Raw genomic sequence first — 25,778 nt, 5'->3', positions numbered from 1 at the left:
ATCTAGGCCAAAGTATGCAATTAACAGTTCTGTATAATTTAAACTATATATCGGCTAGATTTAGAGTTCTGCGGCCAAAGAGGTGCGTTAGCTACACAGGCTTTTTTCCACCCGCACCTTTTAAATACCACTGGTATTTAGAGTTCACAGAATGGCTGGGTTTTCAGTGCGTTAGGCTCCAAAAAGGGAGCGTAGAGCATAATTTAATGCCACTGCAACTCTAGATACCAGCGGTGCTTACGGAAGCGGCCAGCTTCAAAAACGTGCTCGTGCACGATTCCCCCATAGAAAACAATGGGGCCATTTGAGCTGAAAAAAACCTAACACCTGCAAAAAAGCAGCGTTCAGCTCCTAACGCAGCCCCATTGTTTACTATGGGGAAACACTTCCTATGTCTGCACCTAACACTCTAACATGTACCCCGAGTCTAAACACCCCTAACTTTACACTTATTAACCTCTAATCTGCCGCCCCCGCTATCGCTGACACCTGCATATTATTATTAACCCCTAATCTGCCACTCCGTACACCGCCGCAACCTACATTATACCTATGTACCCCTAATCTGCTGCCCCTAACACCGCCGACCCCTATATTATATTTATTAACCGCCACCTACCTACAATAATTAACCCCTAATCTGCCGACCGGAGCTCACCGCTACTATAATAAATGTATTAACCCCTAAGCCGCCTCACTCCTGCCTCAATAACCCTATAATAAATAGTATTAACCCCTAATCTGCTCTCCCTAACATCGCCGACACCTAACTTCAAGTATTAACCCCTAATCTGCCGACCGGAGCTCACCGCTACTCTACTAAATTTTTTAACCCCTAAAGCTAAGTCTAACCCTAACCCTAACACCCCCCTAAGTTAAATATAATTTTTATCTAACGAAATAAATTAACTCTTATTAAATAAATTATTCCTATTTAAATCTAAATACTTACTTGTAAAATAAACCATAATATAGCTACAATATAAATTATAATTATATTGTAGCTATTTTAGGATTAATATTTATTTTACAGTCAACTTTGTATTTATTTTAACCAGGTACAATAGCTATTAAATATTTAATAGCTATTTAATAGTTGCCTAGATAAAATAATTACAAAATTACCTGTAAAATAAATCCTAACCTAAGTTACAATTAAACCTAACACTACACTATCAATAAATAAATTAAATAAAATACCTACAATTATCTACAATTAAACCTAACACTACACTATCAATAAATTAATTAAATACAATACCTACAAATAAATACAATGAAATTGTACTAAAGTACAAAAAATAAAAAAAGAACTAAGTTACAAAAAATAAAATAATAAAATAAAATAAAATATTTACAAACATTAGAAAAATATTACAACAATTTTAAACTAATTACACCTACTCTAAGCCCCCTAATAAAATAACAAAGCCCCCCAAAATAAAAAAAATGCCCTACCCTATTCTAAAATTAAAATAGAAAAGCTCTTTTACCTGATCGGAACAGCCAATAGAATGCGAGCTCAATCTGATTGGCTGATTGGATCAGCCAATCGGATTGAACTTGAATCTGATCAGCCAATCAGAATATTCATACCTTAATTCCGATTGGCTGATAGAATCCTATCAGCCAATCGGAATTCCAGGGACGCCATCTTGGATGACGTCATTTAAAGGAACCGTCATTCAGCGAGTAGGCGTCGGTTGAAGAGGATGGATCCGCGTCGGCTGGGAAGAAGATGGCTCCGCTCCGGAAGAAAGAAGATTGAAGATGCCGCTTGATAGAAGACTTCATCCCGATGATGGACTTCCGACTTCAGCCCGATGATGGAGTTCTTCAGCCGCCGCTTGGATCAAGACTTCGGACCCTCTTCTGGACCGATCGCTGAACCCGGTGAGGTGAAGACAAGGTAGGGAGATCTTCAGGGGCTTAGTGTTAGGTTTATTTAAGGGGGGTTTGGGTTAGATTAGGGGTATGTGGGTGGTGGGTTGTAATGTTGGGGGGGTATTGTATGTTTTTTTTTACAGGCAAAAGAGCTGAATTCTTTGGGGCATGCCCCGCAAAGGGCCCTTTTCAGGGCTGGTAAGGTAAAAGAGCTTTTCTATTTTAATTTTAGAATAGGGTAGGGCATTTTTTTATTTTGGGGGTCTTTGTTATTTTATTAGGGGGCTTAGAGTAGGTGTAGTTAGTTTAAAATTGTTGCAATATTTTTCTAATGTTTGTAAATATTTTTTTATTTTTTGTAACTTAGTTCTTTTTTATTTTTTGTACTTTAGTTAATTTATTTCATTGTATTTATTTGTAGGTATTGTATTTAATTAATTTATTGATAGTGTAGTGTTAGGTTTAATTGTAGATAATTGTAGGTATTTTATTTAATTTATTTATTGATAGTGTAGTGTTAGGTTTAATTGTAACTTAGGTTAGGATTTATTTTACAGGTAATTTTGTAATTATTTTAACTAGGTAACTATTAAATAGTTATTAACTATTTAATAGCTATTGTACCTGGTTAAAATAAATACAAAGATGCCTGTAAAATAAATATTAATCCTAAAATAGCTACAATATAATTATAATTTATATTGTAGCTATATTAGGGTTTATTTTACAAGTAAGTATTTAGATTTAAATAGGAATAATTTATTTAATAAGAGTTAATTTATTTCGTTAGATAAGATAAAAATTAGGGTTAATTAGGGTATTAGGGTTAGGGTTAGACTTAGCTTTAGGGGTTAAAAAATTTAGTAGAGTAGCGGTGAGCTCTGGTCGGCAGATTAGGGGTTAATACTTGAAGTTAGGTGTCGGCGATGTTAGGGAGAGCAGATTAGGGGTTAATACTGTTTATTATAGTGTTATTGAGGCGGGAGTGAGGCGGATTAGGGGTTAATACATTTATTATAGTAGCGGTGAGCTCCGGTCGGCAGATTAGGGGTTAATTATTGTAGGTAGGTGGAGGCGACGTTGGGGGCGGCATATTAGGGGTTAATAAATATAATATAGGGGTCGGCGGTGTTAGGGGCAGCAGATTAGGGGTACATAGGGATAACGTAGGTGGCCGCGGTGTACGGAGCGGCAGATTAGGGGTTAAAAAATTTTAATATAGTGGTGGCGATGTGGGGGGACCTCGGTTTAGGGGTACATAGGTAGTTTATGGGTGTTAGTGTACTTTAGAGCACAGTAGTTAAGAGCTTTATAAACCGGCGTTAGCCCAGAAAGCTCTTAACTACTGACTTTTTTCTGCGGCTGGAGTTTTGTCGTTAGATTTCTACCGCTCACTTCAGCCAAGACTCTAAATACCGGCGTTAGAAAGATCCCATTGAAAAGATAGGATACGCAAATGGTGTAGGGGGATCTGCGGTATGGAAAAGTCGCGGCTGCAAAGTGAGCGTTAGACCCTTTCCTGACTGACTCCAAATACCAGCGGGCGGTAAAAACCAGCGTTAGGAGCCTCTAACGCTGGTTTTGACGGCTACCGCCCAACTCTAAATTTAGGCCTAAGTGTTTGTATGTGTGAAACCATAAATGGTTATGCCATATTGAAGTTTGTGTTTGAGTAGTTTATAGGTTTCATGTCTTAATATTGGGCTTTTGAACTATATTTTTAACTTTTTCTTAAACCAGGAAATGATCATACGTATTAATTTGTGAAATAAGAATGTGTAAAAACTTTAAAATTGTGGGAAGCAATGTGAGAGCAAGCAGACATGATCTGCTACTAAAAAAGATGGCAATGGAATGGAATAGTCCAAATATACCTAATCTCAATTTAATAGGAACTGACAATTCCGTCAAAAGATTTTTTTTCTCCAGAGGGAGATCATAAGAAATAAAATATGCCTCAACAATAACAATGGCAGTATAGACAGATACAAAGATATATCATTCTATATTTATTAAAAAAAAATCTGGGGTGGTGGCATTTAACATAGTAACATAGTAGATGAGGTTGAAAAAAGACCGAAGTCCATCAAGTTCAATCTATACAAATCTAAAATACTTACAAGCTCCAGTTAAGCTTAAATAATCCCACTAAAAGGTGACCCATTTAATACTAGCAATCATATCTATGAATTTCGTTTATAGACAGAAATGTATCCAAAAATTGTTTAAATGTATCTAGGGTGTTGGCATTCACTACCACCTTTAGTAATCAGTTTCACAATTTTATTGCTCTTACAGTGAAAAAACATTTCTGTTGCAGGAAATTAAATCTCCTTTCTTCCAACCTTAAATTGTGACCTCTTGTCACAAACAATTTTCTTGGAATAAACAGAGCTTCTGCCATCTCTGTATATTTGCACACTCTTTCCTCCCAGATTCCCATGGTGATGAGTATGATACATTCCGGGAAGACACACCTCTTGAGTCTGCCCATCCTCTGTCCTGGTTGGTTAATTAGATTAACCAACAAGCATGATTTAGAAGCATTAAACGTGTAACAAAACATGGCAACAAAAAAAATTAAACAGCACTTGTTGCTGTATGGCCAGAAATGGTTGAAGAAGAGGTTTAATATTGGAATTACTTATTTTTAAGTAGTTTTTTTTTTTAATTTTGTTAAGGGTATTTATGGAATAAAAATGTTGCATTGTGGAAGGGATGGAAGTATGGCTACAGTTAGATTAAGTCAGATAGTTTGCAGTAGGGGGGGATTTTTTTTAAGGAATTGTGACTGGGTCACAGTTAGGGTTAATAATGTATTGGGAGTGAGCAGTTGTAATAATTAATAACAATGGAGGAAGGGTGTGGTTAGAGTTAATAGGCTATTATGCTGGCTCCTATAGGTTGCAGAATTATAGGGACTAGGACAGAAGCTCAATAGCCAACTACTGTAAGCACCAATTGTTATTTAGTGACCTACTTTGTTATTATATTATCAGGTTGCTAAAACTGTGATTCCTTTCACAGTAGCTCAGTTTTTAGCAAACTGGTATAGTATCTAGCACTTAAAGTTATGTATAGTACACCTCACGGTCACGCGCTAACCTCGAATATTAAAAAATATTAATAGTAAAAATGCTAAATAAGCCATAAATATATCTACTTTTTTACAGTATGTATAATAATTTTAAAAAATTATTAATTTTTTTTTAAATGTTATATTTAATATTTCAATAATGTACACTGAAGTTAGCAAATTCATATTGTGCGCTAACCCGACACCGCGTTAAACCTAAATCGCGAACCCTCATGCGAGTTATGCATATTTTACATTCCTATGTTCTTTACATAGAAAAAAATCAATTTTAATTATTAAATATATTTCTATATATATCTGATAATGTTAATGTGAAATAGATATCTATATCTATAGGACTAGATATACAGGTATATATATATATATATATATATATATATATATATATATATATATATATTTACAATATTACAATAGTAGTTAAATTATCCTATAAGTGAAGAACATTGGAATGTTAAATATGTACAGTAAATATACAGTAAAACACATAAATACATATGTACAAACATATATACAGTATATATATATATATATATATATATATATATATATATATATATATATATATATATATTCATATATGCATACATACACATATTTAGATGTCTATGTATGCATTTATATGTTAAAGCCTTTTTTTTTGTCAAACACCCTACCAGGTATTGGTGAACGTCCGCTAACCTGGTTTCGATCATATGTATCGGATAGATCACAATATGTCTCTATTTCTGACAGCAACACCTGTGTGGTGTTCACCAATGTTCCATTCTCGGCCCCCTACTATTCACATTATTTTTAAATGATCTGCCAAATGTCTGCAAATCCTCAACTGTACACATGTACGCAGACGACACGGTAATCTTTGCAAGCAAATCCGATCTGCCACAGCTTGAGGCTGTGCTCCAAGACCAGTTCACAGTGGTAGAAAAGTGGATCTCAAAAAACAAACTCTTCCTAAACACTGACAAAACAATGATCTTTGGAACGGTAGCTAAATTACACAAACTACAAAATTCCCATCTACGCATCAAAACAAAATCAAATTGCACACTGACCGCAGTCTACTCTATCAAATACTTGGGTATGTTGTTAGACCATATTTAAAATGTCTAACTTTAAGTACATAAAAATGCACCCAGGTAGACCGAATAAAGTGGCGTCTAAAAAGACTGAATATATAGTTATAGGCTGACGAATAACCAAATGTGGTTCAAAGCATTATATCATTGGTAATCACAATATAACAAACAGTATTAAAAAACAATTAAAAGCTCTAAAAAGTCCTTAAATTCTTGTCAGATATTTAAGACAGGTCCAAACGTTTCCTGCAGTGAAAGAAGAGCGACAAGGGGATCTTGTCAAAAGTATGCAAAGATTCTACAGATATATTAAAAATCATGGAACAACTGGTGTGGAGGGAAGGTTATATGTTGGAAACATGTGATGTAGCATCCCTCTACACTTGTATATCACATGAGGATAGAATTAGAGCAGTAAGATATTTCTTGGAAACAGACACATCCCTAAAAGAAAAACAAGTGGAGTTTATATTAAGGGGAATACATTATATACTGACCCACAATTATTTTTCATATGAGGGAGAATTTTTATCACCAACAGTGCGGTACGGCTATGGGGACCAGATTTGCCCCAAGTTATGCAAATTTATTTATGGGTATGTGGGAATCTGATTTTCTACAGTCCCAGCAACTTGCGGCAAATCTGGTCCTCTATAGGCGCTATATCGATGATGTTATAATAGTGTGGAATGGAACAGGAGAGGATTTCAAAACATTTTTGATGGCTATAAATACCAATAATAAAAACATCAAATTTACAAGTGAAACTAGCAGAGAAAAGATTAATTTTCCGAACTTAGAAATGTTCTTAAAAGATGGAAAATTAAATACAAAAACTTATTTCAAACCTATAGATGCAAATAATTATATACATCAAAAACGTTGTCACTACTATAAATGGAAAAAAACATACCTCAAAGCGAGATAATGAGATTAGAAAGAACTGTAGTAATGAAGGAGACTATTTACAACAAACTGAGTCTGAAATACTAAAACAGAAATTCATAGAGAGAGGATACGAGAAAGAAGGAATAGAAAAAAAATATCCATATCGTTAAGCATATGGATAGGGATAATTTGATAAATCCTAAAAAAAAGATTAAAACAAAAGATTAAAAAAGTGAGAATATTTTTGTACCCTTTGTAACTATCATGAAAATAATCGAAAATTAGAAAAAAATTATAAGAAAACACTGGCCAATACTGAAAAGTGATGACAAAATAGGTAATTTACTACCAAAATATCCAAATTTAGTCTACAAAAAAATCAAAACACTTAAAAACAGTACTGGCACCGACAGAGATAAGAAAGAAACTAATGAAGAATAGAGATTTATGTGGTTAAAAACTAGAGGGTTTCTTTCCATGTCTAACCTGCAAAGCATGTCAACATAAAAAAAGAGAAAAGAAGTACAATCTTTTATTTCACACAAAAAGTATAAAATAAAAGACACCATTAGATGTACGGATAGAAATATAGTGTATCTTCTTGAGTGTAAGTGTGGAATACAGTAGGAGAGTCCTCAAGACCCCTACGAGAGAGGATAAGGGAGCACCTCTGGTCTATAGAAAATTGTAACACCGACAGGAATACCAATACCTAAGCATTTTAAAATTTGCAATGGAGCTGACACTAAACACCTAACTTATACAGGATTAGCTAAATTAAAAAGAAATTGGAGAGGGATGGACACTAATAGGGAACTACTGAAACTAGAAACTAAGTGGATTTATGGACTTAAGACCCTAACCCCTAATGGTCTGAACCAGGAAATTGAAATTAATTGTTTTTTAACTGAATAATATATTAAAAAAACACAAGAAAACACTCAAACACAAAATATTTTATTTAGAATAATGAATTGGTCTCCTTTCTTGGATAATATTAAATGGGTCATATATAAAAAAGCACTTAGCACTTTTTTTAAAATTAATTAGATTATTTAAGCTTTTTTTATTTTTTTAAATAAATATTTACTTTAGAAACACATTCAAATTAAATAAATGTCCTTGTATTTTAAAAATAAAAATTAAGAGTGCAGAAAAAGGCACTAAACCTCACTCAGTTCATTAGCCACTTAGTTATAATATTTGGATTTCCTCTTTAACACTATATAGCGTTTTTTCATCCACATAGGTCAGTAAGGCAGTAAAATATTAATATGACCATGTTAGTGTTCATCATACTACAAATTTCTAGGTAATTCTTATGTAATTTTGAACCAGAACCATAAATTGTAAACGGATTATCTGCATCTTTTCTATGGCAGTCACCCCAATTTGATCTAATGGGAATTATAACACTTAATATATTGTATTAAGTTAATGTTCTAAATCGATGGTCCCTTAACAGTAATGGAACATCAAGTTATCATACAATAGGATATAACAAATAAGTAAACAGTAATGGAACATCAAGTTACCATACAGTAGGATACAACATATATTTAAATAAGTGACATGTCCCCTTTAACTCAGAGGGGTATAAAAGAGCTGCAGATATACCAGTCTAACAGAGTTTGAAAAAGGCATCAAAGCCGAAACACGTTATTCTGTCTGTTCTACATTTGACCCTTAGTGAGTTCCGTAGCTCTGCTTGGTAGGGAGAGGAAAAAGAAGCTCTTTACCGCTATCTGTGTTCACTGAGACAATCCGTTGTTTGTTCACACTACAATACCAAATAATTGCTGGAAGAAAAGTGAGCTGAGATCTAGCAAGGACCAGAGAAAAGCTCACACACAACCGGGAACAGCTCTGAACCAACTATTCCAAATGTATTGTGTAAATAAAAGTGAGCACCTTAAAGTATAAAACTTTGCATACTTTTGACAAGATCCCCTTGTCGCTCTTCTTTCACTGCAGGAAACGTTTGGACCTGTCTTAAATATCTGACAAGAATTTAAGGACTTTTTAGAACTTTTAATTGTTTTTTAATACTGTTTGTTATATTGTGATCACTAATGATATAAGAGTTTTTGTACTGTTTATAATATATTTTTTATTATTTTATGAGATTAAATGTGGATTTTCTATAAGTTTGCTATGTATATTATACGTAACTAATACGGCTTCCTATTTATCTGATACTGCCCATTTAGCCTCCTTTTAGTCAGCATTTGCTTTGAACCACATTTGGATATTCGTCAGCCTAAAACTATATATTCAGTCTTTTTAGACGCCACTTTATTCGTTCTACCTGGGTGCATTTTTATGTACTTAAAGTTAGACATTTTAAATACAGTTTGTGTTTTCCTTTTGGGAGTCCTTTGAGGAGAACTCCCTTATATTGTGGTATTGTATGGTTTTAAACCTAGTGCCTCATTCACTCATACCCTTTTTTCACTATGTTGTTAGACCCCAATCTATCTTTTGATCTCCACATAGAAAAACTTGCATTTAAACTCTATCCAAAACTAGGTGCCCTGTACAGAAACAAAATCCTGCCTAAACCCTACAGTAAAGGAAAAGATTATATAGCAAATGCTGATGCCAATCATTGATTATGGGGATGTAGTATATGCACCTGCACCGCAAACTCACCTTAATAAACTTAATACATTGAATAACTCGTTCTGCCGCTTTGTGCTACAATGTAACTACAGGACCCACCATTGTGACATGCTAAAAGAACTAAACTGGCTGACGCTGGAATCCAGACGCACTCTCCATCTTTCTAGCTTTGTGTTTAAGAGTTTTTCTGGGAAGCTCCCACCCTACCTGAGCAGAATTCTCTCCCCAGCTGTTTCCACCTTCTATAACCTCCAATCCAGTACCAGCACATTATTTAGTTTGCTTCAATACAAGAAGAAAGCAGCTCGATCCTCCTTTTCCTACAGAGCACCACAATTATGGAACGACCTCCCGCACACTTTCAAACCTTCCCCAAGCCTAAAATCCTTTAAGAGATCCCTCTCTACATATCTCAAAACAGAATGCGCCTGTCATGGTTGATTATATATTTCCTACCAGTTCTATGTTTTTTGCATATATTGTGTATTAATATTGTTTTTGTATTTTATTGTACCCTATTGTATCAATGCAATGTTTTGTGGACCCAAGGACTTACTTGTAAACAAGAGAAATCTCAATGTATCCTTCCTGGTAAACTATTTTATAAATAAAATAATAAATGATATGCCTTTGAGCAATTATAACTTTTTAAATATTTTTTTTTAAATATTTTTTATCAGATAGTTTTCATACGAGTGTAACTGTTCTTTTACATGTATTTATGTTTAATGAAACTTTTTTTCTTACCCTACCCTTTAAGCAAGCTCTCAAGTCACGCTAACCCAACAAGTGAAAATTGTGATTGTGCTTGAGCAAATGCATTTACTTCAACTTGTGTTATGCACGCTATTTCCGACGCACGCAAAAAGATGAAAAAAAGTTATCACTTGCGTACAAAAGATATAGCTCCACTCCTAATCTAGTCCATAATGGGAAAATACTGAGATTAAAGTATTAGCACTATTGATAGGAAGTGACTAAACACGCAAGCTATTGGTGCGTATAATTTATTTATCATAATCAATGATTTATCATTTAATAATATCATAGCCATTGTGTCACTATGTTGCATAAGTTTGCAATATTGATTTTGAGGCCTGCTTTTGCGAGGTATCCTTACATCTGTCCGGAATGAATAATTTCCCTCAGGAGAGGTTGCAAATTAATTTATTCATGTTTAAATACTTGTTTGACTGCTGTTCATTTTTATAAAGCAATATGTATTATATATAATAATATCTACACTATATTAATCCATATTTGAACCTTTTTATTCTATGTAAACATTGGACTCATAATCACAAGGATGACTCATTTGTATAAAAGTATCTGTAACAAAATAGCTGAGTGATAAAAGGTTTTATTGCTCATTAATAAATTCTCATGGGCCATTTCAAAGCCTCACAATCCTAAGCAAGAGACTGGAGGACTTGCAATGGTTGCTAAGCAACAACTGATATGGTTGCTCTAGGAATTAATGTCAGCAATTAGTACAATATAGTTTCATGGCACAAAAGGTTGTAAATAGGTAGAAATGCAGTTTTCTCAAGGTTAGAAAAGGACAGATGTATGTCAAAAAGACAGTCCCATCTAATGAAAAAGTGGTCAGATTCACCTGTCACCCTTCAAATTAGGGGTTATTTTATGTCCCCCTATGCACAGATGTTCAGTCATAATATTCTGAATCCTCCCTAATTTCCTAGTGTACACACATACTCCCCATAAAACTGTATCTAAAATCTATAATATTCTAAACAAAATACTAGGCAAATAATGCAGCCAATGTTTGTCCTTAAATGGACTAATTTCTGATCACTCCCCTGTCTCCTAAAATCAGACATAAATGTCCCAATGAGATGAAACAACATTCTGCCCATAGATTTCACTAACATGAGTCCACTTGTTCACATTAAATCAGACATTAAATCTTGACCATGTGGTCAAAACCAGCTGTATCTGTCGCCCACCAGAACAGAGTCTCTGAGCCAAAAATAGAAGCCACAAACTAGTCTAAGATTAATTCTGTTTTCACAATGTATCCTAGTTTTAATACCTTGAGTATTCACTAATATGGGGGTCTGGGAGAAGCTAGGAAACTTAACAGAATCCAACAATAAGAAACTAAGAGACTTTAAGAAATACAACACCATACATTCCAACCATCCTGGATATTGTAGGGTTGAGAGGTCTGTCCCTTCAGCACCTTCCCCCTACAGGGCAAATGTCCCAGTTTTTAAGGATTGCTGTGACTCCGCCCACAACATGCCTAAAGCTGTCCAAGTCCCAACCATGATACATCCTGTTGTGCCACAACTCACAAAACACTGGTGAACCAACATGCACAAGTCTCACTTAACTTCCCTGTCCCAGAAAGCTTCTGGGAAATGTTGGCAGGTACGCAACAGCAGTCAGTACTAGCCAAAAATCCCTACTGACTACCATAGAATCAGAAGCCGACCCCAGCACTTGGGACCTAGTGCCACTGCACCTGTTGCACCAATGGTAGTTCCGCCCCTCATGGAATGATATAATGAATTGAAAGAATAACCTTCTTTCCTATATCACCATCTTTCTCAGAAAGGAGCCATACGATGTAAAGGGACATAGTAATGTGGAAATTAAATATTCTAATTAATGTTCAAATCCATAAGCACCTGTTATTTTACCATTAACGTTCCTTTCTAAACATGGCTGAGTTTACCTTGCTAGTGGTAGTTGTTCCATCCTGCCATTATAACAGTTACTGATATACCACTATCCAGCAGTTTACAAAGCTGTTATATATTTATATATATTGTTTGCACTGGTCAATACTTTGAGCACAGTTAACAGTTAACCAATTAACAGGGTTTTTTTGTGCACACATAGTCAACAAATTATATGAATAATTAAGAATTATTTTAAGATTAAACATTTAAGCCCCCCAAAATTATACTTACAAACAAACTACAATGCATCAGAGGAAGTATTGCACTAGAAGAACTTTGTGCATTTGCATTATCCGGCAGAAAATCATTTTAGTGTGTGCCCTAACAGAAACATGATAAAATGGCTTTACGTATCCACTATGACATAAATTACTTAGCATGCACCATACTAATCCTTGCACAGTTTATATTAACCACTGTAAAAATACGCGCGCAGTATGAATTTAGCACCATTAAAGTAAACGTTCCGTAAATCTTGCAGTTTTGCGCTCAACTTGTAATCTAGCACAAAATTAGCATGAAATTCTAGTGCTGAAAAAACCTGCTCTAGTGTTTTATTTTTGCATTAAATCCCTTTAAGCATACAACTATAAAACCACAGATTTTGACAGCAGGTTATACTTTTCCATTGGGCCAACTGCGAGTATTGCCTAACAACCCGACATCATAAACTGAGATAAGGTGCATTTACAAACTCTCATTTCATGTCTCACCCTTGTCACTTAAAGGGACATTAAACCCAATTTTTTTCTTTCCTAATTCAGATAGAGAATACCATTTTAAACAACTTTCTAATTTACTTCTATTATTTAATTTGCTTCATTCTCTTGATATTCTTTCCTGAAAAGCATATCTAGATAGGCTCAGTAGCATCTGATTGGTGGCTGCACATAGATGCCTATTTTGATTGGTTCACCCGTGTGCATTGCTATTTCTTTAACAAATGATATATAAAGAATGAAGCAAATTCGATAATAGAAGTAAATTGGAATGTTGTTTAAAATTATATTATCTGTCTAAATTATGAAAGAACATTTTTGGGTTTAATGTCCCTTTAAGGGCCCGCGTAATGCACATTCAATGCTAAGAATGAATTGACTTGTATACAATTAAAATGTTATTCTGATTAAATGTAGGTTTCAATTTATTGCTTTCCACTCAGTAAAAAAAAAAAATCACAGGTTTGCAGTTTGCCAGAGCTTTAATACATTTGTAATGTCCTAAGAAATTGCAGCAAATAATGATCTCCTTGTGAAATGTGTTAATGGGACCCTCAATGATAAGTTTTGGGTGAAATGTGTTGGTGAGACTTTGCAGAGTTCTATGTAAAATATCATTTAAAGCTTGCTAAAAACTTGCCTTTAATTCACACCTCTCTGTCATTGTTGAAGGCTAATTACCCAGTATCCGTCATAACTAGTTGGTTAGATGACAATACCCTATGTGAATTGCTAGCCTGACACTCAAAATACTTATTTTTGTTGTTTGACCTCATTTTTACAGATTCATATGAATCTGGTAACTGTACTGGCCCCTATTTATCAATCTGTCAACATCTATTTAGGTTGTATTGGGTGTTGAAGTACACATATATACCATGATTCAAATTTATTAAAGCAACTTCTTATTTTTGTTACCGTACTGACGAGCAAGCGTGATTCATGAGTGGTTAATTCATGGTATTTATTTTGTTAATTTAGACTTGCACCTTTCAGACCAATAATTTCTTCAACAATAGTAATTGTGTCACAAACTGTATCCCAAATTGTTTTTTACATTCAGGTCCTTTGATGTTTGCGAATACCATAAGAATCAACAGGCAGCCAGATTCACTTTCAGTATAGCAAATATAGATTACAATAAATTGGGAAAAATGAGTCAATGGACTAATTGCTATATGAAGAACTGTGCCAAGAAGGACATAATAAAAAAATTGTAAAGTCAATAAGTACTTCACTTAGTAGTCCGGTCTATCGCTACATGTTAATCACGGCACACATTAAGACTTTAAAATCAGAACTTTATTGGGCATGTTTAAAAAATGGAACACAATACAGCACCTAGTAGAAAGTAGGTATGCGCATTCGGATCCTTTCTACAGATCCAAATGTGGAAGTAAGCAGCCGCTTGTTCCCTTCAGATATTTTCATAGTCTGATTGATTCCTGTAAAAGATCCCCACTCTAAGATCTGGATTTGCACAGATCTTAGAGTAGGGATCTTTTACAGGAATCAGTCTGGCTACAAAAATATCCTAAGGGAATGAGCAGTATCTTTCTTCCACATTTGGAAATTCATGAAGGATCCGAATGTGCATACCAAGTAGATAGCGCCACCGATCTGATGCATTTCACACTGTCCAATCGCCGCTTTCTTTGAAACGCGTCATATGGGTGGCCCTCTTTCCTAGCTGCAATATTTCCCAATAAAAGACTGATTTTAAAGTCTTAATGAAGTGCCTTGTGTGCCGTGATTAACATGTAGCAAAAGACCAAACTACTAAGTGGAAGTGAAGTACTTACTGAGTTTACATTTCTCCAGAAATTTGCGGGGTTGGGTGCTCCCCATGGGGTTTCACCATTTTACCCTCAGAGAGGTTTGGCGTATTTAGCAACGTAAGAAGCTACAAGCCTACCTTTGTTATTTTTTATAAATACCATAATGATACAAATGAATTAATAAATAATAAAACCAACTTGATGAAACAAATATGTTTATGACCTGAGATTTGCAGTAAATTAAGTTTGGATTGGTAAAGATTTAAAATAGATTTGAAATAAGAGAAAAGCTTTGAAGACAGCTGCAGGCACAAGAGGAAAAACAATAGAATATTGAGTAGTAACCCTGCTAATGTACCCAGCAGTTTCATGTCCCCTTACAATACATTGATAGAAACACAGATAAATAGGAAAAATAAATTAAAAGCATAAATAAACTCATATAAAAAAGATAATGTTAAGAAAATGGCATATGTAAGAGTAGGTCAGGTTAGAAATGTGTAACAAGCACTTGTATATACAGTATGTATAGCTAAACAATGAGTTACTCACTGATGATAGTCTTGTATTAGCTTTTTGCTAAAAAATTCTTCTACTCCTTCATCCACCTTAGAAGATGCTTCTCTTTCATTGATTTCAGAAATTTCACTTTCTGAAGATGGTACCTGAGATGTCAGAATAAAAAACACACACTAAATGAGAGGTCACACAAGCTATAGGTTTAATTAGCAACAACAGTATAGGTGAGGTGTTACATTAGGTAGACAATAGCAGATGTCCCAACTGTCAGCCATATTCCTATTTGCAGAATTTTCCCTTAGCCCCACCCATGGAACACCCAGACATGCCACAAACTGTCCAGCCACATCCACTGATCCCTCAGACACACCCACAATCCCAACCACTAACCACCCATGACTCCTCCTTTCCCAACACAGCTCCACCCACAAAATGGTGATGGGCCCCCATCAACCTCCTGATGTCCTGACACCCAGTCACAAATGTTGGGAGGTATGCAATAGTTAGGTCATACTCAAGACGTCTCTGTGATATTGATGGTCAATATGTTACGTAAAAATTCCCCAGAGCATCTGTGGTTAGTATGTCACAAGATAGATTTCCAATGAACCATGTGATCTTGGCATAACATATTTCCAAAATAATTGTTTCAGAAGGATACATAAACTATTTCTAAGGTAAGCTATCATCATTACATACATTTTGCAAATTCTACTTCTGGTGCCAAAATAGTTTAAAGGATATAATATAAAGTTGTGCAACTGGTCTAAAGTGTGAAGGGAAAGCATTGTTTATTGAAATGTTGATTTTACTCAGTGTAAGGGAAAATATGTATGCACAGTCCCTTTTTGGGAAAGGGCAATTAGTGTAGGGTATCAATAATCTATTTGAGTGTACTTGTCAACCCTTAAAAGGACAATGAAGTCAAATTTAAATAATGATCCAGATAGAGAAAGTAGTTTTAGACAATTTTTCAATTTATGTCTGTTTCTAATTTACTTTGCACTCTTTGTATCCTTTGTTGAAAAAGCATACCTAAGTAGGCTCAGGAGCAGCAATTTACTACTGGGAACAAGTTGTTAATTTGTGGCTGGACATACAACCCCAATTCCAAAAAGTTGGAAAAGTATGGAAAAAGCAAAAAACAAACAAAAAGTCATTTGAAAATTTAATTCACCCTGTACTATATTGAAAACACATTAACACATTATTTCATGTTTTACTTTGTGAATCTTATTAATATTAAAGTATTTTTGAAAATATACACTCATTTCAAATCTGATGACTGCAACACACTCCCAAAAAGTTGGGACTGTCGACTGTTTACCACTGTGTAACGTTACCTTTTCTTTAATAACACTTATTAAAGGGACACTCAGGTTAAATTCAATGTTCATGATTCAGATACAGCATGTAATTTTAAACAACTTTCCAATTTACTTCCATTAAAAAAAATGTGCACAGTCTTTTATATTTACAATTTTTGAGTCACCAGATCCTACTGAGCATGTGCAAGAATTCACAGACTATACGTATATGCATTTGTGATTTGCTGATTGCTATCACATGGTACAAGGGAAGTGGAAATATACATAACTTTGAAATTTGTTATAAAAAAATCTACTACTCTTTTGAAGTTCAGACTAAGTGCTATTGCATTGTCTTGTTATCTTGCATTTGCTGATTATGCAAATCTAATGTGTTGACTGGTCCTTTAAGCATCTGGACACTAAAAACATCAGTTGGTTAAGTTTAGCAAGCATAATGTGCCACACATTCTCAATCAGAGACAGGTCAGCACTGCAGGCAGGCCATGCTAGCACCCGCACTCTCTGCTTACGCAACCATGTGCTAGTAATCCGGGCAGAATGTGGTTTGGCATTGTCCTGCAGAAAATGCAGGGACGTTTGGATGGCAGCATATGTTGCTCTAAAATGTATAAATATCTTTCTGCATTAATGGTGCCCTCACAGATGTGCAAGTTACCCATGCCATGGGAACTGACACACCCCCATATCATGACAGACACTGTCTTTTGGACCTGACGCTGATAACAGCTTGGATGGTTCTTTTCCTCTTTGGCCCGGAGAACACAATGGCTGTTTTTTCCAAAAACTATTTAAAATGTTGACTCATCTGTTCACAAAACACGATTCGACTGTGCTACTGTCCATCTCAGATGAGACCGAGCCCAGAGAAGTCGGTGGCGGCGCTTCTCGACAGTGTTGATGTATGGCTTCTGCTTTGCATAGTTTAGCCTTAACCTGCATCTGTGGATGCAGGGGCGAATGGTGTTGACTGACAAAAGTTTACCAAAGTATTACCAAGCCCATGTCAGGATATTCATTACAGACACCTAACAGTTTTTGAGACAGTGATGTCTGATGGATTGGAGATCACACGCATTCAGAAGGTTTTTTTTACCTTGCCCTTTAACACAGAGATTTGACTGGATTCCTTGAATCTTTTAATTATATTGTGCACTGTAGAAGTTCAAATGCCGCAAATCCTACCGAATTGTCTTTGGGGAATGTTGTTCTCAATGTGTTGGATTATTCGCTGACGCATCTGTTGGCAGATTGAGCCGATTCATGAAGCTCCGTATGGAGCTGTATGCAGTTGTTTCTGCGCGAGCCTTTAGGTTTTCCGGAAACAGGGAGTTAAGAAGCAGTGGTCTTAAGACCGCTGCTCCTTAACTTGTCCACCACCTCTGAGGCGGCCGACAGCAATCCGCCCGATCGCATATGATTGGGTTGATTGACACCCCTTACTAGCGGCCTGTGCAGAGGGCGGCATTGCACAAGCATTTCACCAGAAATGCTTGTGCAATGATAAATGCCGACAGAGTATGCTGTCGGCATTTATCGATGTGCGGCGGACATGATCTGCTACAGCGGATCATGTCCGCCCTCACATTGATAATTCGGCCCCAGAGTCTTTTTTGGAGGCTCCTTATATACTATGATTACACGCTTGCCTCACCTGTTTCACATCAGCTTCTTATTTCAACTTGTGACATGGCTATTAGTCCTAAATCTCCCCTGTCCCAACTTTTTTGGAACGTGTTGCAGTCATCAGATTTGAAATGAGTGTATATTTTAAAAAATGCATTAAATTAACTAAGTAAAACATCAAATAATATGTTAGTAATGTGTTTTCAATGTGGTACAGGGTTAATTGAGTTATCAAATTACTTTTTTTTTGCTTGTTTTTTGCATTTTCCATACAGTCTTAACTTTTTCGGAATTGGGGTTGTTTATGCCTCTTGTCATTGGCTAATCCAAAATGTTCAGCTAGCTCCAAGTAGTGCATTCCTGCTTCTTCAACAAAGTATACCAAGAAAATTAAGCAAATTTGATAACTGAAGTTAATTGGAAAGTTGTGAAGTGTCTCCTTTCCCTACTGCAGTGCAGAGGGTCCCCAGGGTCTGAATTTAAAGGAGGCTTCCCAAAATGACGTCATGTGCTTGTCATCCTCACACAGCAGCAGATGGAAATAACAACAGTTCATTATGAGCATCCATGTGTATATGTGCAAAATGGACCTAAAGTAAAATAGATATAAAGGGACAGTCTACAATAGAATTTTTATTGTTTTAAAAGATAGACAATCCCTTTATTACCCATTCCCCAGTTTTGCATAAACAACACAGTTATATTAATACACTTTTTACCTCTGTGATTATCTTGTATCTAAGCATCTTCTGACAGCCCCCTGATCACATGACTGTGACTATGTAAAATTTATGGAGTTGCATTTACTACTGTGTTGTGATAACTCTTAAATAACTTCCCGGGCGTGAACACATTGTTACCTATATGGCCCACATAAATTATCAGTCTCTTGTTGTGAAAAGCAAATACAAAAGCATGCGATTCAGAGGCTGTCAATAGGGCCTTTGAAACAGGCAGAAATTTAAAGGTTTAAATGTTATAAAGTATATTAATCTAACAGTCGACTACATTACAAGTTTTGCGTTATTCTGGTAAAAATTAGCCACTGCGCGTGGAATGGCAGCTAGCGCATATTACCAGTCGCTGTGGTATAGCTATACCGCAAGCATTTTAGCAACCCTCCATTTCCCACTCAAAAAATGTCCATAGCGCCGTATTACAGGTTGTGTGGTCCGACTAAAATGCTTGCGTTACAGCCTATACCAACATAATCCATTCCGCCATTAGTTATAGATTTTGCAAAACAAAAATGTCTCACAAAATTAATAACACCCATAAACTACCTATTAACCCCTAAACCACCACCCTCCCACATCGCAAATACAGGGAGTGCAGAATTATTAGTCAAGTTGTATTTTTGAGGATTCATTTTATTATTGAACAACAACCATGTTCTCAATGAACCCAAAAAACTCATTAATATCAAAGCTGAATAGTTTTGGAAGTAGTTTTTAGTTTGTTTTTAGTTTTAGCTATTTTAGGGGGATATCTGTGTGTGCAGGTGACTATTACTGTGCATAATTATTAGGCAACTTAACAAAAAACAAATATATACCCATTTCAATTATTTATTTTTACCAGTGAAACCAATATAACATCTCAACATTCACAAATATACATTTCTGACATTCAAAAACAAAACAAAAACAAAACAGTGACCAATATAGCCACCTTTCTTTGCAAGGACACTCAAAAGCCTGCCATCCATGGATTCTGTCAGTGTTTTGATCTGTTCACCATCAACATTGCGTGCAGCAGCAACCACAGCCTCCCAGACACTGTTCAGAGAGGTGTACTGTTTTCCCTCCTTGTAAATCTCACATTTGATGATGGACCACAGGTTCTCAATGGGGTTCAGATCAGGTGAACAAGGAGGTCATGTCATTAGATTTTCTTCTTTATACCCTTTCTTGCCAGCCACGCTGTGCAGTACTTGGACGTGTGTGATGGAGCATTGTCCTGCATGAAAATCATGTTTTTCTTGAAGGATGCAGACTTCTTCCTGTACCACTGCTTGAAGAAGGTGTCTTCCAGAAACTGGCAGTAGGACTGGGAGTTGAGCTTGACTCCATCCTCAACCCGAAAAGGCCCCACAAGCTCATCTTTGATGATACCAGCCCAAACCAGTACTCCACCTCCACCTTGCTGGCGTCTGAGTCGGACTGGAGCTCTCTGCCCTTTACCAATCCAGCCACTTGCCCATCCATCTGGCCCATCAAGACTCACTCTCATTTCATCAGTCCATAAAACCTTAGAAAAATCAGTCTTGAGATATTTCTTGGCCCAGTCTTGACGTTTCAGCTTGTGTGTCTTGTTCAGTGGTGGTCGTCTTTCAGCCTTTCTTACCTTGGCCATGTCTCTGAGTATTGCACACCTTGTGCTTTTGGGCACTCCAGTGATGTTGCAGCTCTGAAATATGGCCAAACTGGTGGCAAGTGGCATCTTGGCAGCTGCACGCTTGACTTTTCTCAGTTCATGGGCAGTTATTTTGTGCCTTGGTTTTTCCACACGCTTCTTGCAACCCTGTTGACTATTTTGAATGAAACGCTTGATTGTTCGATGATCACGCTTCAGAAGCTTTGCAATTTTAAGAGTGCTGCATCCCTCTGCAAGATATCTCACTATTTTTGACTTTTCTGAGCCTGTCAAGTCCTTCTTTTGACCCATTTTGCCAAAGGAAAGGAAGTTGCCTAATAATTATGCACACCTGATATAGGGTGTTGATGTCATTAGACCACACCCCTTCTCATTACAGAGATGCACATCACCTAATATGCTTAATTGGTAGTAGGCTTTCGAGCCTATACAGCTTGGAGTAAGACAACATGCATAAAGAGGATGATTTGGTCAAAATACTCATTTGCCTAATAATTCTGCTCTCCCTGTACTATATTAAACCTATTAACCCCTAATCTGCCGCCCACCACATCGCCGCCACTAAAAAAAAAAAAAATATTAACCCCTAAACCGCCGACCCCCCACATCGCCAAAACTAAATAAATCTAGTAACCCCTAAACTGTCGGTCCCCTACATAGCCAACACTATAATAAAGTATTAACCCCTAAACCTCCAGCTACTATTAACCCTTAAACTGCCAGCCCCGCCACATTGCAAAACACTAAATTCAACTATTAACCCTTAATCCTAACAAACCCCCCAACTTTAAATTAAAAGTTACAATAAAACTATCTTAAAATAAATAAAAACTTATCTGTGAAATTAAAAAAATAAATAAGATTAAGCTATAAATTAACCTAACATAACTATACTAATAAAATAAAAAAAAACTACCTGTCACGGAAATCAGATGGCTAAGGCTACCCCCCACCCCCCTACAACCTCACCCCTGTTGTTTCTCAGTGGTTTTCGGCTCCTCAGAGAAACCACCATCTCTGGAAGCTGTTTGTTTGCTTTGTGTTGGCTTGTTTTTGTGTTCAGAGAAAAGTTGGTGTATGACCAGGAAAACCCTCCTAGGCTGGCCGGGCTCCTGGAACTCCCAGTCGGCTGCCTTACAACGAACACCCGCCTAACCCCTCTCAGGCTGGCCAGGCTCCTGGAACTCCCGGTCGGCCACAGGACAGCAGAACACCTGCTAACTTTAACCCAGGTCGCTCCAGCAACCATGTGCCCCAGAGCTCCACTCTTTTGGGGATTAGTAGCCCCTGGGGAGTACAAGGGGTGGGGGAATTGCCGGAGGGGAGCTCCTTTTGGAACCGTGGGTTTTGGACATCCCTAACCCCATAACTTCAACGGACTGTAACTCCGGTCCCCAGCAACGAATCATGCTGATTTTTGGACTGTGGCATCTGGGGGCCGAGAGTTTTAAAATGACACCCTGGAAGTGCCGCCGCTCCACCGGGATCACCCGAAACCGCCACCCCTATGTATTGGGATTATGTGAGACTGTGGCTCTTATGGAGGTGCCGGGCTGTCTAGAGGGGTGTGAATGGCGGGAAAATAGTGGGATTGTCCAGGGTCTTATCAAGATGAGCTGACTGTATAAAAGGAGTGTGTGTTTTCAATAAAATCAGTTCCTGTTAAACCTGAATGCTAGGCTGTCTAATTATTTGGGTTTGCTCCATCTAAAATCACTTTTCCTGGGCTACATAGCAGCCTGTTCCAGGCAGAGGAAGGACATTCTGACAGAGCTACCTAGTCTGGTAGCTGGAGTCTGCCACAGGGTGGGACCCTGAGTACTGGTGCTGTCGGGCATCAGGGGTGGCTACAGTCTTTGGTCACTTGCCAGCTACATAGCTGCAGTCGGCAGGGAGGAAGCAGGACCCCTTTTGGCGGAGCTACCCAGTCGGGGTAGCCGGGGGTATCCGTCACATTGACTGGCAGCGGTGGGATCTGCTTCTTTTACAAGGTTCCTGCTGACAGAGGAGACGTACCACAGTAGCCGGTAAATATGGAAGCAGAGTTCCTAGGGAGAGTACAAAAGATGCTGACTGGAACAAAGGATCCTTGTTCGGAACAGGACGTTCTGACATGGAGGAACCTTGCCCTCCGAGACCTTTGGTGGGAGGCTCTGAAACTGGAGCAGGAAAATGGAAAGGTCCTCCCCATGAATGACACGAGATTCCGGGTACGGTGGACCATGAGGCTGCCTTTCCTGGGAGAACAGCCAAAGAAGGAATGGCTAGCTGTTCTACATAGACTGATCCAGCAAGAGATGTGGGTGGAGGATGGCTATCGAGCCCTCCAATGGCTCGCTATGCAAGCGCAGCCATGGCTGGAGGAAGGATCCCCCACAGAGGGCTTTGGCTTCGGCGGCCCTGGATTGTTGTTTACAAAAAGGACAGAGGACCCACAGTTTGGGAGCGAGACAGACCAGGGTCTAGAGGATATCTCTGGGCTCCAAGAGGAACTGTTGGATCTCTTGGAGGAGACCTGGCTGCTGGATGATCTGGATTTTATAATTGACCAGGAAGAGGCACTGGTCAAGGAATACAAGAGGCTGCTGGATCTCACTAAGCAGCGTGCCAGGGGTATACAGATCTGGGGTGCAGCCCTCTGGGATTCATGGAGCTTGACTGTGGAGGAGTAGCAGCAAAGAGAAAGGGAACCAGGGCTCCTGGATCCTGATCAGCAGTCTGGCTCTGAGATTATAGACTTGGACAAGGGAGAGATGGATGTTGATAACTCTCCCCAGCAGCAGAATCCCTTCCTGAGAGAGGAGACAGTCGGTCTCTCTCCCCAGCGGCAGAGCCATCCCCTGGGAGCGGAGGTAGTCGTCCTCCCTCCCTGTAAACAGAACCCCTTCCTGGGAGAGGAGACAGTTGGTCTCACTCCTCAGCGGCAGAGCCAGGAGCCGGGAGAGGAGACAGTCGGTCTCTCTCCCCAGCGGCAGAGCCAGGAGCCGGGAGAGGAGGCAGTCGGTCTCTCTCCCCAGCGGCAGAGGCATCCCCTTGGAGCGGAGGTAGTCGTCATCCCTCCCCATAAGCCGAGCCCCTTCCTGGGAGAGGAGACAGTCGGTCTCTCTCCCCAGTGGCAGAGCCAGGAGCCGGGAGAGGAGACAGTCGGTCTCTCTCCCCAGGGGCAGAGCCATCCCCTTGGAGCAGAGGTAGTCGTCATCCCTCCCCATAAGCCGAACCCCTTCCTGGGAGAGGAGACAGTCGGTCTCTCTCCCCAGCGGCAGAGCCAGGAGCTGGGAGAGTAGACAGTCGGTCTCTCTCCCCAGTGGCAGAGCCATCCCCTGGGAGCGGAGGTAGTCTTCCTCCCTCCCCGCAAACAGAACCCCTTCCCGGGAGAGGAGACAGTTGGTCTCTCTCCCCGGCGGCAGAGCCAGGAGCCGGGAGAGGAGACAGTCGGTCTCTCTCCCCAGTGGCAGAGCCAGGAGCCGGGAGAGGAGACAGTCGGTCTCTCTCCCCAGCGGCAGAGCCATCCCCTTGGAGCGGAGGTAGTCGTTATCCCTCCTCATAAGCCGAACCCCTTCCTGGGAGAGGAGACAGTCGGTCTCTCTCCCCAGCGGCAGAGCCATCCCCTGGGAGCGGAGGTAGTCCTCCCCCCTCCCCTTACAGAGAATACAGAATTACAGTCGGTCTCTCTCCCCAGCGGCAGAGCCAGGAGCCCCTCCCCAACGGCAGAGCCAGGAGCCAGGAGAGAAGACAGTCGGTCTCTCTCCCCAGCGGCAGAGCCATCCCCTGGGAGCTGAGGAAGTCTTCCTCCCTCCCCGCAAACAGAACCCCTTCCCGGGCGAGGAGACAGTCAGTCTCTCTCCCCGGCGGCAGAGCCAGGAGCCGGGAGAGGAGACAGTCGGTCTCTCTCCCCAGCGGCAGAGCCAGGAGCCGGGAGAGGAGACAGTCGGTCTCTCTCCCCAGCGGCAGAGCCATCCCCTTGGAGCGGAGGTAGTCGTCATCCCTCCCCATAAGCCGAACCCCTTCCTGGGAGAGGAGACAGTCGTCTCTCTCCCCAGCGGCAGAGCCAGGAGCCGGGAGAGGAGACAGTCGGTCTCTCTCCCCAGCGGCAGAGCCATCCCCTTGGAGCGGAGGTAGTCGTCATCCCTCCCCATAAGCCGAACCCCTTCCTGGGAGAGGAGACAGTCGGTCTCTCTCCCCAGCAGCAGAGCCAGGAGCCGGGAGAGTAGACAGTCGGTCTCTCTCCCCAGTGGCAGAGCCATCCCCTGGGAGCGGAGGTAGTCTTCCTCCCTCCCCGCAAACAGAACCCCTTCCCGGGAGAGGAGACAGTCGGTCTCTCTCCCCGGCGGCAGAGCTAGGAGCCGGGAGAGGAGACAGTCGGTCTCTCTCCCCAGCGGCAGAGCCAGGAGCTGGGAGAGGAGACAGTCGGTCTCTCTCCCCAGCGGCAGAGCCATCCCCTTGGAGCGGAGGTAGTCGTCATCCCTCCCCATAATCCGAACCCCTTCCTGGGAGAGGAGACAGTCGGTCTCTCTCCCCAGTGGCAGAGCCAGGAGCCGGGAGAGGAGACAGTCGGTCTCTCTTCCCAGCGGCAGAGCCATCCCCTGGGAGCGGAGGTAGTCCTCCCCCGTCCCCTTACAGAGAAGCCCTTGCAGGGAGAGACGGGTATCGATATCTCTCCCCAGCGGCCAAACCCCTTCCTGGGAGAGGAGACAGTCGGTCTCTCTCCCCAGCGGCAGAGCCATCCCCTGGGAGCGGTGGTAGTCGTCCTCCCTCCCTGTAAACAGAACCCCTTCCTGGGAGAGGAGACAGTCGGTCTCTCTCCCCAGCGGCAGAGCCAGGAGCCGGGAGAGAAGACAGTCGGTCTCTCTCCCCAGCAGCAGAGCCATCCCCTGGTAGCGGAGGTAGTCGTCCTCCCTCCCCGTAAGCCGAACCCCTTCCTAGGAGAGGAGACAGTCGGTCTTTCTCCCCAGCGGCAGAGCCAGGAGCCCCTCCCCAATGGCAGAGCCAGGAGCCGGGAGAGAAGACAGTCGGTCTCTCTCCCCAGTGGCAGAGCCATCCCCTGGGAGCGGAGGTAGTCTTCCTCCCTCCCCACAAACAGAACCCCTTCCCGGGAGAGGAGACAGTCGGTCTCTCTCCCCGGCGGCAGAGCCAGGAGCCGGGAAAGGATACAGT

The 25,778-nt window shown here is 39.8% G+C and overlaps 1 protein-coding gene across 1 annotated transcript in view; it reads right to left on the bottom strand.

Moving 5' to 3' along the window:
- The window catches only part of LOC128661457 (capping protein, Arp2/3 and myosin-I linker protein 2-like), a 334,672-nt gene that overhangs the window by 92,976 nt on the left and 215,918 nt on the right, over positions 1-25,778 (bottom strand). Inside the window, exon 10 of the mRNA XM_053715711.1 lies at positions 15,328-15,440. Within this exon, the coding sequence (XP_053571686.1) occupies positions 15,328-15,440 (113 nt within the window). The remainder of the gene's footprint in view (positions 1-15,327; positions 15,441-25,778) is intronic.

Source organism: Bombina bombina, chromosome 1 (genome assembly GCF_027579735.1).
Source record: "Bombina bombina isolate aBomBom1 chromosome 1, aBomBom1.pri, whole genome shotgun sequence".
NCBI lineage: Eukaryota > Metazoa > Chordata > Amphibia > Anura > Bombinatoridae > Bombina > Bombina bombina.
Note: the sequence above shows the minus strand (reverse complement) of the source record. Positions and strands in the feature narration are given on the sequence as shown.